This window comes from Sceloporus undulatus, chromosome 8 (assembly GCF_019175285.1).
Source record: "Sceloporus undulatus isolate JIND9_A2432 ecotype Alabama chromosome 8, SceUnd_v1.1, whole genome shotgun sequence".
NCBI classification, from domain to species: domain Eukaryota; kingdom Metazoa; phylum Chordata; class Lepidosauria; order Squamata; family Phrynosomatidae; genus Sceloporus; species Sceloporus undulatus.
Genome location: NC_056529.1, coordinates 30,029,894 through 30,046,221, shown reverse-complemented (window position 1 = coordinate 30,046,221; position 16,328 = coordinate 30,029,894). Strand labels below are relative to the sequence as shown.

The window sequence follows — 16,328 nt, the reverse complement described above, 5'->3', positions numbered from 1 at the left end:
TAGTCTTGACAGGCAGCTTCTTAGAATATCCCAACACACTTCATAGTATGTTTTTAAAAAGCTATAAGGAAAAGAAATTAAAGACCTGGTTTAAAACCACCTTTGAGATTTGGCATAAATGGAAACATATTGTATCTCCAGATTTGTCACCTATATGTCCGTTCTTACATCATTCAAATTTTTTTCATCCAGATAAATTTTCGCAATACAGAGGTTGGGAAGAAAGAGGAATTCATCAAATTAAAGATCTTTTTAAGAATGGTAAAGCCAGGAGACCTAATATCTATCGAAGACCTAATATCTACTTTGGATTCATTGTCAATTTCATGGTTTCAGATCAATCAAATCAAGGCGTTCTCCTCTAGTTTAATTCAGAAAGGGGAACTGCTGAGAAATATGAGTCCATTTGAATTGTTATGCAATGATCTTTCTGAAAATATCAAAGGTTCAGTTAATTCTTTTTGGCATTAAGTAATTAAACAAATTGCTTTAATTACAAATCAGAAATCAATTTTCGTCCAGCTCTTTTGCTACTTGAATCTACCTAAAGAACAACAAATTCTTAAAATGCAGAAAGCTGATTTCCTTCCTTCTGAGAGCCGCTCGACTCGAAGTGGCTAACTCTTAGAAAACAGGTCTGGTGTCTTTAGATAACTGGCGGGAAAGAGTTTGGGACCAATGGCTAATGGAGAAGTTATTAGATAATATGAGTTACAATCCAAAACAACAAAACTGAGAATTTTGTAATGAAAACTGGTTTCCCTTTATAGTATTAACTTTGTCAATACAAACCTTATAACTGTTCATCCTCCAACTTGTCAGGGGACACTGTGGTCCGACTCATTCCAAACAATCTAAACCAGTGATGGTGAACCTTTTCGAGGCCGAGTGCCTAAACTACAACCCCAAACCCACTTATTTATTGCAAAGTGCCATGTCCCTCTGGCTTTCTAGTAACAAACTCTGGCAAACTCTGTGCTGGGACGATGGCACATGTGCCCACAGAGAGGGCTCTGAGTGCCACCTCTGGCACGCGTGCCATAGGTTCACCATCACTGATCTAAACTATATGAGACTTTATATAAGGGATGTAATTGTATGATTTTATAGGGTTTTAGCCTTCTTTTTATTTTGTCTTTTTTATTGTATTCCTTTTTGTATAATTACATTAAGGTTTTAGAATATCCCAAATGCTTTTCTCTCTTAACTCACAAATCTGTGCCTCTCAACAGGGAGCAGTGAAGATGGAGAAAAAGACTGAGTGGATGAAGTTTCCTCCACTGTATCATTAAGCTTTGTGGAGAACATCTCTGCTTTCTGCCTGAGAGCCAAGGCCTTTTCAACATGTTTTCCTTTGAAAAGATGTCCATGATGTTGGTGTGCAGTAAAGATGTGGTTGGTAACTGTGAATGTTAGATCAGGATCAGGACTTGAAGATGGATGTTACTACTTTGCAATGTAAATGTTTCTTTTTCCTTTTCCTTTTCTTGGAAACAGGTGCATTTTACAATTCCTTTTAAAGGGTTTTTCTGTGTTTGCTCACCCTCCACTCCCCAGTACTTGAAGTATCCTCCAGACAGTTTGCAACAACATGTAAAACGGCTATGTTCTGGTTTCGATATAGGATTGTATCATACTACTTTTATATTTTGTGTATTAACCTGTATGGACATGTAAAATTGTATATACCTGAGCAGCAGGTGGCTGTGTCACTTGAAATGGTCTGGCTGAGGGCAGTTGTGTAGCAAGCCATATTTCAAAGGCTTCACGTGTTGCTTAGCAGCTGATTCACTACCGGCTATTGCTCCCAGGTCCCTCCATGTTGTATAAAGTCATCCTTTGCTCCTTGATTGATCAACGTTGTTGTTTTGGACCCCTTGAACCAGTTTGCTTTATCATTTCCAGTGTCCATTTCTGCCCAGGGCACTTGTCAGAATGTACAGAAACTGAGTCTTCCTTTTAAAAATACACTTTTGCGAACTTTGTGTGTTGTTCATGTTTCTAAAAGGGGGCAGTTCACTTGGAGATAGATTCCCATTTGCAGTAAAGTGGTTGATGAATTGACCATTTATTTAGAGTTTACTTAAGCAATGGTGGTAGTGTTTGATGTTGTAGGAATCTCTTTCTAGGGAAGTCTTGAAAGACACTGGAATCCTGGATGTTTCTGTACGCATGCTTGTGTGTGTTCATATGATGATCTTAGTTATTGGGTAACTTCTGATCTCACTCATCTCATCTTTAGGAGGAGCTGGCGACATTTCTCTTGAGACCATCCAATAGGCGATGTGTTGACTCTTGCAGTCACTCTTACTCTTTCCGAAACCAGGCGTCTAAAAAGAAGCAGCTTGGGCGAAGCAGGTTTTGTAGTTCTCAAACATTTGCATGCAACACAACAGTCTTCAAATACAGATTTGGATCCTCAGCGCTTCCTGTAGTTGAAGTGTCCTGTAGGTTTCTCCATGTGGGCTTTGTCAAAAAATGACTAATAGTACTTTTAAAGAATGCTAAAGGGCTAATAGGTGATACTTTTTAACAAGGTTTCAATTTAATTCTTCTTTTTCAAACAATTACACCATGGACAATAGGTTGGGGCTTTACTACCATTCCTCCAAACAACACCATCCATCCCTCCATAGGCACTAGCTTTATTAGTCCTAGAGCTTCCAACGTTTTTAAGAGGCCTTTCCAAAGCACCATTCTTTTGTTGGAAGGGTCCCCCGGCTGACTTATAAATAGGAAGGGATTGCCATAGAGTTCTTCAGCCATGGCAGAGCCAACTTTGGTTGGACATATCATAAGTGCATGCACACACACACCTTTTAAGAATGTGTATATGTGCACATGTTACGTAGCTGTATTACTTTTACCTCATTTTTAACATGAATATTTGGGTTGTAGTACCAGGTTTGGGTAGAGGAAGAGATGTTTGTGACACTGTATCAGACCAAGCTGTCCCACGAAGGCCTCCATTTGGGGTTTGGCAGAGAACATTTGTGAATGGTATGAATGCTGGTAGATTTAAAATCTTCTCAAATGAAAATACAGTGGGCCCTCGCCTTATGCGGGGATCCGTCCCGGATCCCTCCGTGTAAGGCGAATTCCGCCTATGCTCAAGCCCCATTGTAACCAATGGTGCTCATGCACAGGGGTGTGGCAGCGCGTGGGGTGCAACGGGTGCGCGCGCCCATTCAATTGAATGGGACGCGCTGCCCCTTCCGCCCCATGCACGCCCCGCAGCTTGAGCGCGTATGCTCAAGCTGCGTATGACGCGGGCACGCTGTATTGGGGTAGTTTTCATTGCTCTTACCCTCCAGCTAGAATCTGGTTCTTATTAGCCTCATGGAGATCTGAAACTGAAACACACAAACCCTACTAGAGATAGGACTGGATTGTGATGCGAACCAAGCATATATTGGCCATCATTTCAGTTGCAAATTTGTCCCTTTCAGTCCTCTCTGGTGGGGACCTCATGCACAATTGTCTCATTGGTAAGAGAGAATGCCAGTGTCTATTCTGCTGCGGTGTAAGCCAGGGATGCTCTCCCAGTGAACATAATGATTGTGGCATGCAAACACAACTGTTGAAGCTTTTAAAACATGAGCATTTTAACACTCCAAGGATAGGTTTGCTTTATCTGAGGCAGACATCCTTTCATAGGCCCATGATCAGGCCAGTAGCTGACTTCTGTTGGATTATGTGTTGTTGCTGCTGTTTTTTGCACTATAGTTACCCAGATGACAAATGGATGTGTTGTGAGGAGCAGTATGTTTCTGGTTTTTCCAGAGTGAAAAACCTGTGTGTTTTTAACTTAAGGGCAGCATTTCTTCTGGAGGAAGTCTTATCCTGGCCATTGCTGCTGCTTCAGGCAGTTTTCCTCCTCGGCAAAGGGATGCATTATTAGGGGAAGCTTGCACTGGAAGCATTCTGTTCATTGTGAAGCTCATCCAAATGTCTGTCTTCATTGTCTTTGGTTGTGCAGCTGGGTTGCATTTAGGCGAGGGATAAGGGGTTGCTTGGGAAGGGAACTGGAGTTAGCAGTGAACACTTAACCATACTTCCTTCTGGCTGGTTTATGAGTCTTGGAGGCAGGAATAGCCCTGTCAGTCCAGGGCAGCTGAGCTTTTCCTCATTCCCCACAAAGAGAGATTTAGCCGGGAGAGGTAGGGGAGAATAGGATATCGAAATAAGACCGCTCTGCTGCTATTCATATAGAGATGCTGCTTAAAAAGAGATCCATGGGATCAGGCTGAAAGACGAACATACTTAACTCGAGGGAGAGGACTCCAAGTGTATGGAAGTGCAGCTGCAGTTAATAGGGCACACTAGATGTGATGGGTAGGTGTTACAGTCCTACACATTTGGAGGGCACTATATGGGAAAGGCTGGCCTAGTCCTTGTAGTGGGAAGGGAAGCAAAACGGGGAGCATTTGAATTACTAAATTCAAGTTTCACACGTCAGGGATAGGGTCAAAGCCACGGTTTCATTGGAAACGGGCTGATTTTTAAAAATGGTTGGGGAAGCATTAATGAGAACCGTTGGAGCCTACTTTTTAATCAGTGTTTTAGATTGATTAGTGTGCAAATGTGTGTGTGTGTGTGTGTGTGAGAGAGAGAGAGAGAGAAAGGGGGAATGAATCAAGAAATTTTTAGAGAGAGAGAGAGAATGAGAGAGCAGGGAAGACAACAGTTTCTCATCTAAAATTTCATTGGTGGCAAAACAGCTATTTGTATTGGAAGATAACATTGGAAACGTATTAGCCTTATAAGAAATAGCCTTAAATGGTGTGTTAAAATTAACTTAAGCTTTAAGTTGTGTAAAACAAAATCCGCAAAATGATAAAATCTTCATGGGGAAATTGTGGAGGACATGCATACAAGAGAGAGCAGATATATATATATATATATATATGAGAGAGAAAGTCTTCTATGCCACCAGCCTGTGTTTCGTTTTTTATTTTGTTTTATTTTCCAAATGAAACTTGAATGACTTTAAAAAAGGTTCGGTTCCGTTGAATGGATTGTCTGATCTTGCACAGCGGTAGGAGTTAACCTAATATGGTAAGTGGTACTGATTTATGTGTATATACAATGTATGCTCTATCTGTAAATGAGGAAATTGATGTAACAAAATCGTAGGGGAGCGGTTTTCCTGTCGGAAGTTAATGCAGGTATGCAGTTTATGGCAATATGTTAGTTAGTTTGTGAGATTTCAGGTCGAATTTGTCTTTAAATTATGTAAATTTGAAAAACTGTAAAATTTCTACTGTACATTGATCATGCCTAGTGTGATTCAAGACTGCTTGTAATTTAAAGAACCTTATTTAATACTCAAAATAAAGGTATATATTTATAAACCTAGTGTCTGATGCTTTCTTGCCATCTAATCTTAGCCATTGTAAACTTGCTATCGCTGATGGCATCCTCCACATTTCTTATTTGATGCAGGAAATATAAGTCCCTGTGAACAAATTGTAAGCCGCTTTGATAGCCTTGGCTGAAGAGTGGGGTATAAATAAATAAGTATGACCTGTTACAGACTGCCAAAATAAAGCTGCTTCAGGTCTCTTTGGAGGTATGCTGTTTAAATGATGCATGCATCCTAAGAATCCGGAAGCTGCACCAAAGCTGCACTCCAGTGCTTAGAAATGGAGTGTGGCTTTGGCGCACCTCTGGACTCTTAGGACCCATGCATCACTTAAATAGCATACCTCCAAAGAGACCCGAAGCAGCTTTATTTTGGCAGTCTGTAACAGGCCTATAAGTATATAAGTACTGTATATATAAACCTGAGCATGGCGAGGGCAGCATAAGCAACCAGGCTGACTGGTTTTGAGGTTTGGCCCATATTCAGATGGAATACCACAAATCCTCTCCTGCTTCCTTTCCTCCCTTTGCTGTCCCTTGGATTTCCCTTAGCTGTTCTTAGTCCCGCTAGAGGCCACCAAACACAGTAGACCTCACATCTCAGTTGCTTTTGAGGATCCTATTTCATTCTCTGGGGCTGTACTATATTTTATGCTTTAGCTTTTCTATTGAGCAGTGCTGATAAAATGCTTTCCTCCATTGGAGTTTCAACATTCTCCCTTTGTTTTTAACTAAATGATCACGCTTCTTACAATTTCACGATTCACAGCAGTTAGAAGCAATTTTAAACATTGTTTTTTGTGGGTTTGTCAGGCTATTTGGCCATGTTCTAGAAGAGTTTATTCCGGACGTTTTGCCAGCATCTGTGGCTGGCATCTTCAGAGAATGCTGGCATGGGAGAGAATGGGGTATATACTGTATATGTACTGTGTGACTTTAGGTTGGGAGGAGTGATTTACATGTTCATTTTTGTATTGATCTGTTTTAAACATTCCTTAAAATAAATATCCTGTCTTTCTGCCAGTATGGGAATGAAAGACCCAGATTGTCTTTGACGCAGAGACAAAAGATGGGTAGCCAGACAGAACAGAAAAAGGAGGACCAGCCTTTATTAAAGCAGCAGAAGCCAAACTGGGTTGCCTTACAAAGCTGTGTTTTGTGACCACAGTGGAGTGAACTTGAAGTCAGAGATAGGTGGGCTTCTCTGTTGGAGCTATTCCTTAATTTGGGTGTTGTATGCTGAAAATATCCTGTCCCTTTTGGACTCTTGGGAGGCAGAAGGCAGTCCTTAAGGATGGAAGCATGCTGAAAGGTGGATAGGGATGAACTGGTAGACCTTGGATTGACTTGCAGTAGAACAGCAAGAGGCTCTTGCATCCTAGTTGCTAGAATGTTTTGCTACTCTTGTGTTAAAGATTTCCCCTATCTTGGATCAAACACTGATCAGAATGGAGACGGCAGTCAAGAAATCAGAAGAAGACTAGGAATGAGAAGGGCAGCTATGAAGGAACTAAGACAAAATCCTAAAGTGTAAAGATGTACAGCTGAAGTTCGAATCGTTCAAGCCATTGTATTCCCTATTGCCATGAAGAAAGCAGATAGACAGAAAATTAATTCATTTGAGATGTGGTGCTGGAGAAGAGTATTGATACCATGGACAGCTAAAAAGACAAACAAATGGATCCTTGAACAGATCAAGCCAGAACTCTCCCTGGAAGCCAAGATGACTAAACTGATAGTTCGGCCACATCAGGAGAAAGCAGGACTCATTGGGAAAGACAGTGATGCTGGGGAAGGTGGACAGAAGTAGAAAGAGAGGAAAACTGCAAGCCAGATGGATAGACTCTTATCAGGGAGACCCTGGGCCTGATCCTGAGGATCTGAGCATAAAGGATAGAGGGACTTGGAGACGTCTCATTCACAGGGTCGCCATGAGCTTGGATTGACTTGAAGGCAGCTAACAAGAAGAAACCCTTGTGCTTGGGCTCAGTGCTCCTTTTAAATGGGATATTAATTGTTTGCCTTTGACCAGGCCTGTCTTCACTTCAGTGGATGGTTTTAGTGCCTTGTGTTTTTAAAATGCCTGGCCTGTTGTAACTTGGATGTTTAGTATTTGCATATCTGGGGTATGCCAAAACCTAAGGAAGCATGCACAGGGCCAACCAGAAAGCCCACAAACAGGATCTCCATACAACACTCTCCTGTTTGTGGTTGCTGGCAACCGGTGTACAGTGGCACAGTGCCCCTAATCGTTGGCCTCGGCAGGGAATTTCCAGTGCCAGAGCATCTTTATAGTTTTCTATTCCCTGAGCCACTGTTTGTCTGCTTATTTCTATCTGGATCCTGTTGGAAGACCTTAGCATTAGGACAAATCAAAGCCGATCATGCAAGTTCCTGTAGTCCATTTGGAGCTCTGAAGTCAGGTAAGAAATTGAACCTGAAGGTGAAGAGAATTGGGATAATAGGCTTCTTCAGGACAGCCTTGAATTAACATTTGTCCTCCTAAATTAAAAGCAAGTCCATTGAAAGTGTGTGCAAACACAAACCTTGTATGCTTTGTTGCAATGCTGCACTGTGGGGTAATTGAACTTTTCCCAAGGCTTCAGCCTCTAAGGAATACACATATTTAAATGTCAAAAATGTCAAAGCCAAGCCTGTTCAGGTCTAGCTTTAAATCATCAGAGCAGCAGAAATGTGCTTTTGTCAAACTATGCTTCCCTAAGAACTGAGACTGACTCAAAAAAAAAACACACAAGCAGCTTGTGCTTCAAACAAATGTTTACTACTGGCTTTAATCTATATATACATAAAAGGCTATATATGAATCCAGTTATCTTTCCAAAGAAAGTTGAGAGAGGAGGAAGATGGAAAAGCAACAGTTCAGTTGAAAATCTTTGAGAGAATGCCTGTTAGTCCCAAAGAGGGAGTGACCTAAATCACATGGTTAGTTTGAATGAGAGAAAGAGAGGAGTGTGCATGCAGGAAATCCCTATCTATCTAAAGGGGAAAGAGAATGCAAAAACCTTTCAACATGCACTGATTATAATACACTTAGAAAGCAACATAAAAGCCGGAATGGGAAACCTTTGGTCATCCAAAGGTTTTAGGCTACGACATTTTGTTATGCTCTGTTGGGCTGATGGGCATTGCAAGCCAAAATATCCGGTGAGTCAAAAGGTCCTCATTCCCAAACTGGTGGAAAATATTCCTTTGAGTCTGCCACAAAAAGGGGATTCATGCGAGAAAAGGGAATGAAGAGAGCGATCCTGAGTTCCTTGACTGATGAAGAAACCATAACATACCTCTCTCTTGTGCAACAGAAGGGGGCAATGCCAGGATCACTGAAATCCTTGCTAACGTTGTATATAATGGTGCAACTGCATGGCACAGCCGTACTGTCTGTCACAATCTTGCAACTGCCACACACACACACACTCATCCGTGTGGTTTATTTGCAGAAGCCTCGTCCAAGCCAGACTCCACCCTTCTCACCTGTTTGTCCATTAAAGTGACGTGTCCCAGCTCGAGTTTGCAGTCTGCAGGAGCCAGAAGAACTGCTTGAAGTCCTGGAGACCGGTCACTTTCGTGCCGCTGGGTCATTTCTCATTTCTGGTCCATGCTAGGTTAGAGGAATTAAGGATGCTGCTTGCAACTGTTCCATCACTAGGTAGGCATTGCCTTCATTTTATGACGTTCTGCTTGGAAGCATCACGGTCAAAGCCTTGTGCCAAGCTGGGGAGCTAAATGAGGGTGGATGGAAGTCATTAATGGTAGAACATGATGTCTTAATATTTGCATTTTTAATTAATTAATAACCCTCAGACTGCTACAGTAATGTGCAACACATTTATTTATTTTAAAATAATAATTAAAAATAACATCCGACAATGATATCTTTATTGGACAACCGAAACGCACAATTACATGTTGCAAGCTTTCGAAGTCATACTGCCTTCTTCATGCCTGACTTCAAAAGCTTGCAACATGTAATTGTGCATATTGGTTGGTCCAATAAAGGTATTGTTCGGACGTTATTGGATTTGCTATATGGTCAACACGGCTACCCCTAGATGTTAATTAAAAATAGGTTAAAATTATTTTAAAAGCCAGGTTTTTCATAAACAAACAAACCAAAAGCTATATGGAATACAGTGGGCCCTTGTTATCTGCTAGGCTTTGGTTCCAGGACCTCTCTGGATACCAAAATCTGTGCGTGCTCAAGTCCCATTAAATGCAATGGCATAGTAAATGGTGTCCCTTGTATAAAATTGCAAGCTGTGGATCATTGAGTCGGTGGGTAAAGAATTGGTGGATACAGAGGGCCGACGTAACTATAATTCTGACTAGCTGCCAAAATATTCATTCTTCATGCTATTACGCTATCAGTATTCTTCAAATGAGACCAATATTTAAATCTTATACAGTGGTACCTCGGGATACGAAATACCCAGGTTACGAATTTTTCGGGATACGAAAAAATCCCATAGGGATTTATTGTTTCGGGTTACGAAAGTTTTTTCGGGTTACGAAAAAACTCAGGCGCTGTTTTAAATGGAGCCGCGGCGGAGCCGCGGCTTTTTTCCCCATTAGCGCCTATGGCAATTCAGCTTACGAAAGTTTTTCGGGTTACGAAATTAACCGCGGAACGAATTAATTTCGTAACCCGAGGCACCACTGTACTGGTTTAGTAGTGTTCATTGCTAGCTCTAACTTTTTCAAGTCTTGCATCCGGAAGGTGGGAAGCAGGACCTTTGGTTTGTAACTGCAGGTTGGGTGTATTGAACATATATGTGCAAGCTTGGCATTCACATGTTGCATATTTAAGACATTATCGTGTAAAGCAGTGGTTCACAAACTTTGTTTCTTCATACGTTTTGGACTTCAGTTCTCAGAATTCCTGACTGTTGACCAAACCAGCCGGGGCTTCTGGAAGATGAAGTTCAAAACACCTGGAAAACCAGCGTTTGGGAACCAGTGACGTAAAGGAAGAAGTCCAGAGGAGTAAGAAGATTGCTAGGTACAGTATCCAGAGCTTGGTCGTTGTCTTCCGTCAAAGGACTTGGAAGGTAGAATGACTTCAAAACTTTGATGCCTATTTATTTATTTAGGCTAATGGCTGATGAAAATATACAGAGACAAATTATTTGAGCATCTTAATCTTTCTTTCCAGAAGGACTCTTGTCTTAATGGGTCCTAGGAGTTTGCTTTCTCAAACGAAAGATGCTGGCATTGGCCAGAGGTTGGCTTGCTCACCCAGACGTCTTTTGCTGCCATTAGGGAACAGTGTGGTTTGCTCAGTGGTGGAGGAGCCCTGTCTGCCCTCCGCATCCCCCTTATAGCACTGTCGGTCCTCCGTAGCCACGGATTCTTTATCCACGGATTCAAGCATCCATGGCATGGAAATATTCAACCAATATATAAATTCCAAAAAGCAAACCTTGATTTTGCCATTTTATATGAGAGATGCCCTTTTATTAGGCCGTTGTATTTAATGGGACTTGAGCATCCATGGATTTTGTTATCCATGGGATCCTGGAACCAAACCAAGCGGATACCAAAGGCCCACTGTATTATGTTTTTACTTGGAACAGTTTTTAGAGGCTTGGTTTGCAAGAAGCGTTATGGGTTACTATAGCCATGATGGCTCCAGTTCTGCAAAATAAATGTCAAATTTGTTCTGATTCTGCCAATCTATTCCTTTTAGAACTAGTATAGCCTAGTGGTTTGAGTGTTGGCTGTGACTATGGAGACACCAAGGAACTTTTTGTCTTCAGACAGAGGTGAATTCTGTTGAGAGCTGGCATAGGTTTACACTGCTGTAAATCTGTGGGATTATGGAAGGAACCAAGTCATATTCTAGAAGACTGATGTAGGGAGAGCAGAGCTGTGTCCTCACATCTTTCTGGCATCGCTATGGACTGTTGTGCAACTGGGAGAATGTTTGCCTTTGGAGGTCTTGGAGACCTTCGTTTGCAAGCCACAAAGATCCCAACTGTTTGGGCAACTGCCCAGTTCTTTGAGCAGAAAGTCCGAAGAAGATTAGATCCTGAGTTTTCTCCTGTGTGTGTGTGCCACAACCAGAGAGATAAAAGGGGCTGGGAACTTTTAAAGTGCTCACAGTAAATTGTGAAAGCAACAAGAAAACTGGAATAGCAGTTGAATTCAAAGATATAGCCATGTTAGTCTGCAGATAATGGAACTCCACTATCAATAACATCTCAAAGCAATTTAAAGCGTACAGTTTAAAATGATAAAGCACAATGGAAGGATAAAAAGATACAAAGGACTCCTGTAGCCTTGGAGTGCATCTGCATTGCAGAAATAATGCAGTTTGGCAGCCCCTTGACTGCCATGGCTCCATCCTACAGAATCCTGGGATGTATAGTTTTGTAAAGCACCAGCACTCTGGCAGAGACGGCAAAAGACCTTGCAAAACTATAGATCCAAGTATTCAATCGAATGACGCTACAGCACTTAAAGGGGTGTCAAAGTGTACTGTTTTTCCAGTGTAGATGCACACTTGATAGGAAAAAGTTCATTCTAGCATTGCTTTTTGTGGACTTCAGTTCCCTTCCTCAGATGGATCAATTGCATCTATTAATCCTATTAGTTCTAACTTGAGTAGACTTGCTGATTCAAGGGGATTTACATACAGGATAGGCTAAGATAGAACACAGTAGAAGGAGTGGTTCTTCTCTATGTCCTCCCATTTCCTACTTAAAAGGTATCTTACATGTTGAAGTATGTTGGAAAATGTGGTTCCTATACCATACTCTATTCCTCAACTGAGTTGAGCTCTGAGGAGGGTGAACTGCTGGCTTTGTTGGCAACCTATCTGATGTCCTCTTTTTCAAAACAGCCCCTTGGTTGGTGTAGGAAGCTTCTTTGTCTGGAGATAAACCAAGTGAGATCTGGTCCCTTCGATTACACCAACAATGAAGGCCAAAAGCAAAGGGGCAAAATGCCGGCAGGCGGCCAAGGAGGATCCCTTGCCCCAAGAAACGACTCGGAGCAGAGAGGAACGTCTGAAATGTTCACGGTGCAAAGAGAAAAGGAATAAAGAGACCCAGAAGGCCACCCCCAAATCTGCAAAAGATCTCCCTTGGAGCAGCAAGGACAGGCGCTTGCGGAGGCTGGAGAGCAATGAACGCGAACGCCAGCGCATGCACAAGCTCAACAACGCCTTCCAGGCCTTGAGGGAGGTCATCCCCCACGTCAGGGCAGAGAACAAGCTCTCCAAAATCGAGACACTCACCTTGGCCAAGAACTATATTAAATCGCTCACCTCGACGATCCTCCGGATGTCCAACGGGCATCTCCCTGCTGTCGCAGGCCCCGGTTCTGGCAGCCGATCCAAACTGTACGAACACTATCAGCAGCAATGCGGGGAAGACGATGAGCCCACAGAGCAGCTTCAGAAGTACTCCACCCAGATCCACAGTTTCAGACAAGGAAGCTGAAGGTGGCCTGGGTCTTAGAAAGTGCTCAACAGCAACAGAATAGGACTTCTCAAGACTTTTTCCCCACCACAAGGTTTAAGGAGGCCCAGATTTATGCTCCTTGCCTGCTTTCATGGAATTGTTGCTTTGCTGAAGGATTCCAAAGGTGGTAAATAGAATATGCAAAGGCGATATACATAATGTTGTTGCATCTCCATATGAACTGTGAAGTCGAAGGCTTTCAAGGCCGGCATCCATAGTTTTTTTGTGGGGTTTTTAGGCTATGTGGCCATGTTCTAGAAGAGTTTATTCCTGACGTTTCGCCAGCATCTGTAGCTTTGGCATCTTCTGAGAAGCCGTTGTAAATTTGGGGTGAAATTGGATCAGATGCCTTTCATACAATTAGCAGGACCATAAGCTCTTGTGTTGTGTAAAGGTTCTGGAAGGGAGGACTGTTTGGTGCAAGGCAGCCTTGTGTGTTACATGAGCAAACATACAGCTGTGTTAGTTTGTAGAATCAGTATGTAGAGAGATCCTGTAGCACCTTTGAGACTCACTGAAAGAAAGAAGTTGGCAGCAGGAGCCTTTGTAGATGCATCTAAGGAAATAGACTGAAAGCTCCTGCTGCCAACTTCTTTCAGTTAGTCTCAAAGGTGCTACAAGATCTCTCTATATACTGATTCTACAGATTAACTCAGCTCTATGTTTGTTCAAACAGTTATTTTTCTGATTTGATGCCTGCATCATATTCATGTACCTTGGAGCTGAATATGTGATATTCAGAAAGGACCTGTAGTATTTATCTAAGTACAACACCTAGCAGAATGAAGCCTGAAGGGTGCTGTCTTGTTATAAACTGTAAATAATACTAGTATTACCACCACCGAGTATAACTTTTTTTTTTTGCAATTGATCAAATAAGAGATTCTGTTGATATATATTTAACCTCTTTGATTAAATGGAGGGCATTATTAGTTAAACTGATTCTGAGCCAATGTGAAGCTCTTTGGAAAGAAAGATGCAATAGTACTGTGAAATACAATAAAATAATTAAAAGCAATATTAAAAGCAAAGAGAATTAGTTTTGTCGTTGCTTTCTTCTCCTCCGCTCCCGATGGGCTTCAGTTTCTTGAGCCCATTATTGCCAATGACCGACGCAAGCTCCAAAGAAGTTTTGGTAACCTGTTGTTCTTGTGTTCAAGTCATTTCCAAGTTACAGCAACTCTAAGGTGAGCTATCATGGGGTTTTCTTGGCAAGATTCATGCAGAGGGGGTTTGCCTTTACTTTCTCTGAGGCTGTGACAATGTGACTTGCCTACAAGTGATACCTTGATTGGCCAACCAAAATGCACAAAACACATTTTGGTTGGCCAATAAAGGTACCACTCTTCTGTCGATTTTGTACTTTGTTTTATTTTCCTGAATTGCCAACACAGAATAGTCCTGAGTATGACTTGCCCAAGGCCACCCATTGGGTTTCCATGGCCAAGTGGGGATTCAAACCCTGGTCACCAGAGCCATAATCCAACAACTACATCATGCTGGATTTATGTCACTCTCCGACGGGGTTCCTAACATAGGCCTCCAGCCCCAATTTTCCTGGTTCAAAGGGAGAGAGGGAGAGGAATGTATTTGAGGAGAAAATACCTAGTTCTTTCTCTGCACCAAAACAGAGAGACCCTCAGTACAAACTAGAACATTTGTAAACTGGGTCCGAAAGACCCTCAAGGCACCAAATCCCATTTGATCTTGGATGCTAAGTAGGGTCAGGCCTGGTGAGTACTTGGATAGGAGACCTCCAATGAATACCAGGTGCTGTAGGCTCTGTTTCTGACAAAGCCACCTCTGAGTATATATTGCCTAAGAAAACCCTATGAAACTCATATAGTCAACAGGCGACTTGAAGGGACATACACACAAACTTTGATCTAAATGATCATCTCATTTGATGTCCAAATACAGGCATTTTTGGGGGATGGAGGAAACTTCCTAACAGCAAACATGCTTGTAGGGCATTAAAATGTTCTTTTTTGGTTGGGTCCAAGCTATTCAATCTGTTGCCTGTGTGAAAAGCCAAAAAACCAAATCATTATTGCAAGCAGAAAAAAATCCAGCCGCCTCTGGAAAGACAAATAAAAGGCTAAACCATTTCTGAAGCACTTTAATTGCAAAGTCAACAAACACTGGCTTCTTTGCGAAGGAAGAAGGAGAATGACTTTACACAACAATTGTTATGATGGGAATGGCCTAGACTGACAAATCCAATTGAAATGGGACCTTGGATGAGGATTGTAATGGGACAAAATCTGTTTAAAATTACAATTATACATACATTTAAGGAGATAGAGGGTGATATTTCAATCTATTATGCATGAATGTTTGTCACATTCACAGGCTGCAGATGCTTGTGTCCATCACTGACAAAGATCTGAATTCTGCTTTTAGTCCCCATTAGAGCAGACTAATGGAATCAAACAGATTGACAGAAGTATTAACTTGCCATTCAACCGCTGACTTAAGGGATCTGCTCTAGGTAAGTCTACCAGTAGAACTGTAGGCCATAAAGTGCCTTCGGATGAGTATGTCCCCCAGTCCAGAACTGGGAAAATTGCTTTCTGGGTGTGTATGTTAGTGTTAATATTTGGCTGCAGGATTTGAGGAGCCAACAATCTCTCCAAAAGCATTGCTTTTCAAGTTCTGCACTGACGATGGAGGACTTATGTGGCATTAAAGACGTCTGTGCTGGAAAAGAGCAAACTGGGCAGGGAGACCAGCAGGAAGAATCGCGCGGAAAGGTCAGCACTGTTTACTCTCGAGAGATTACAGCAAAGGCACCCTTGATCAAAGTCAAATCAGCCGCATCGTTGAGGAAGAACAGGATAAAGGCTATTAGCCACGAATGAACATGAACAATGCTGCCCTCACTTGCAGGCAAAATGGTTTAATCGGCTCCGCAGGGAACACGACCTGCCACCCAGCATTTGATCGTCTTTCTTAGGCACTGTCTTAGTTTCATGCACAAAGAGAACCTCTGATTGTATGCTGATGGTCTTTCCAGTGTGAACGTCATATCTGATCGGCTCACAACCAATTTTGGAGGCAAGCCAGCAAAGAGAGAGAGAGAGAATCAGTTATGCCCCATTGAAAGCAATGGGGTATTAAGATTGATGCGGCTGCAGAATGTGGCCGCTTTCCTCCTCTCTCCAGCCTAGGATGCACTATGTTCTTATGTTCTGTGCTGGCAAAGTCTTACGTCAAACTAGATAGGAAGGGGAACTTGAACTCAGCTCTTTTGTGTCCCAAGCATGTTCCAAAGCTGTTTTGAAGAGTTTACCCATCTTCTGCCTCACAAAGTTGGCTTTATGAAATGTGAGAAGCCGATGCTTTGTCACAGGCAGGAATCTATTCCCAAAGAAGCCCTGAAAAGACATCTTCTTACCTAACAGCATCCTTGCATTCAAAGACTGAGGGACGGGGACATTGTTAATGCATTTGGCAAAGCAATCAACAGTTAATAAGTGGAAC

The 16,328-nt window shown here is 42.1% G+C and overlaps 2 protein-coding genes across 5 annotated transcripts in view; both read left to right on the top strand.

The window, feature by feature from the left end:
- Positions 1 to 5,354, top strand: part of LMTK2 (lemur tyrosine kinase 2) — a 40,487-nt gene extending 35,133 nt beyond the window's left edge. The window contains exons 14-15 of one of the 2 annotated variants that reach the window (XM_042437550.1): positions 193 to 261; positions 1,233 to 5,354. In XM_042437550.1, coding sequence (XP_042293484.1) covers positions 193 to 261; positions 1,233 to 1,261 — 98 coding nt within the window. In that variant the 3' untranslated portion in view covers positions 1,262 to 5,354. The remainder of the gene's footprint in view (positions 1 to 192; positions 262 to 1,232) is intronic. The other variant, XM_042437551.1, reaches the window with a different exon arrangement.
- A 1,798-nt stretch (positions 5,355 to 7,152) lies between these two features.
- On the top strand, positions 7,153 to 13,867 carry BHLHA15 (basic helix-loop-helix family member a15). 3 transcript variants are annotated; one of them, XM_042437552.1, is made up of 3 exons: positions 7,153 to 7,787; positions 8,823 to 9,031; positions 12,224 to 13,867. In XM_042437552.1, exon 3 carries the CDS (start codon positions 12,300 to 12,302, stop codon positions 12,822 to 12,824), a length of 525 nt encoding a protein of 174 aa, XP_042293486.1. In that variant the 5' UTR covers positions 7,153 to 7,787; positions 8,823 to 9,031; positions 12,224 to 12,299; the 3' UTR covers positions 12,825 to 13,867. The 3 variants fall into 3 exon arrangements, with proteins under 3 accessions (XP_042293486.1, XP_042293488.1, XP_042293487.1); XM_042437554.1 differs by lacking the exon at positions 7,153 to 7,787 and adding an exon at positions 10,250 to 10,430 and having other exon boundaries at positions 8,310 to 9,031; XM_042437553.1 differs by lacking the exon at positions 7,153 to 7,787 and adding an exon at positions 10,250 to 10,381 and having other exon boundaries at positions 8,311 to 9,031.
- Positions 13,868 to 16,328: the final 2,461 nt, after the last annotated feature.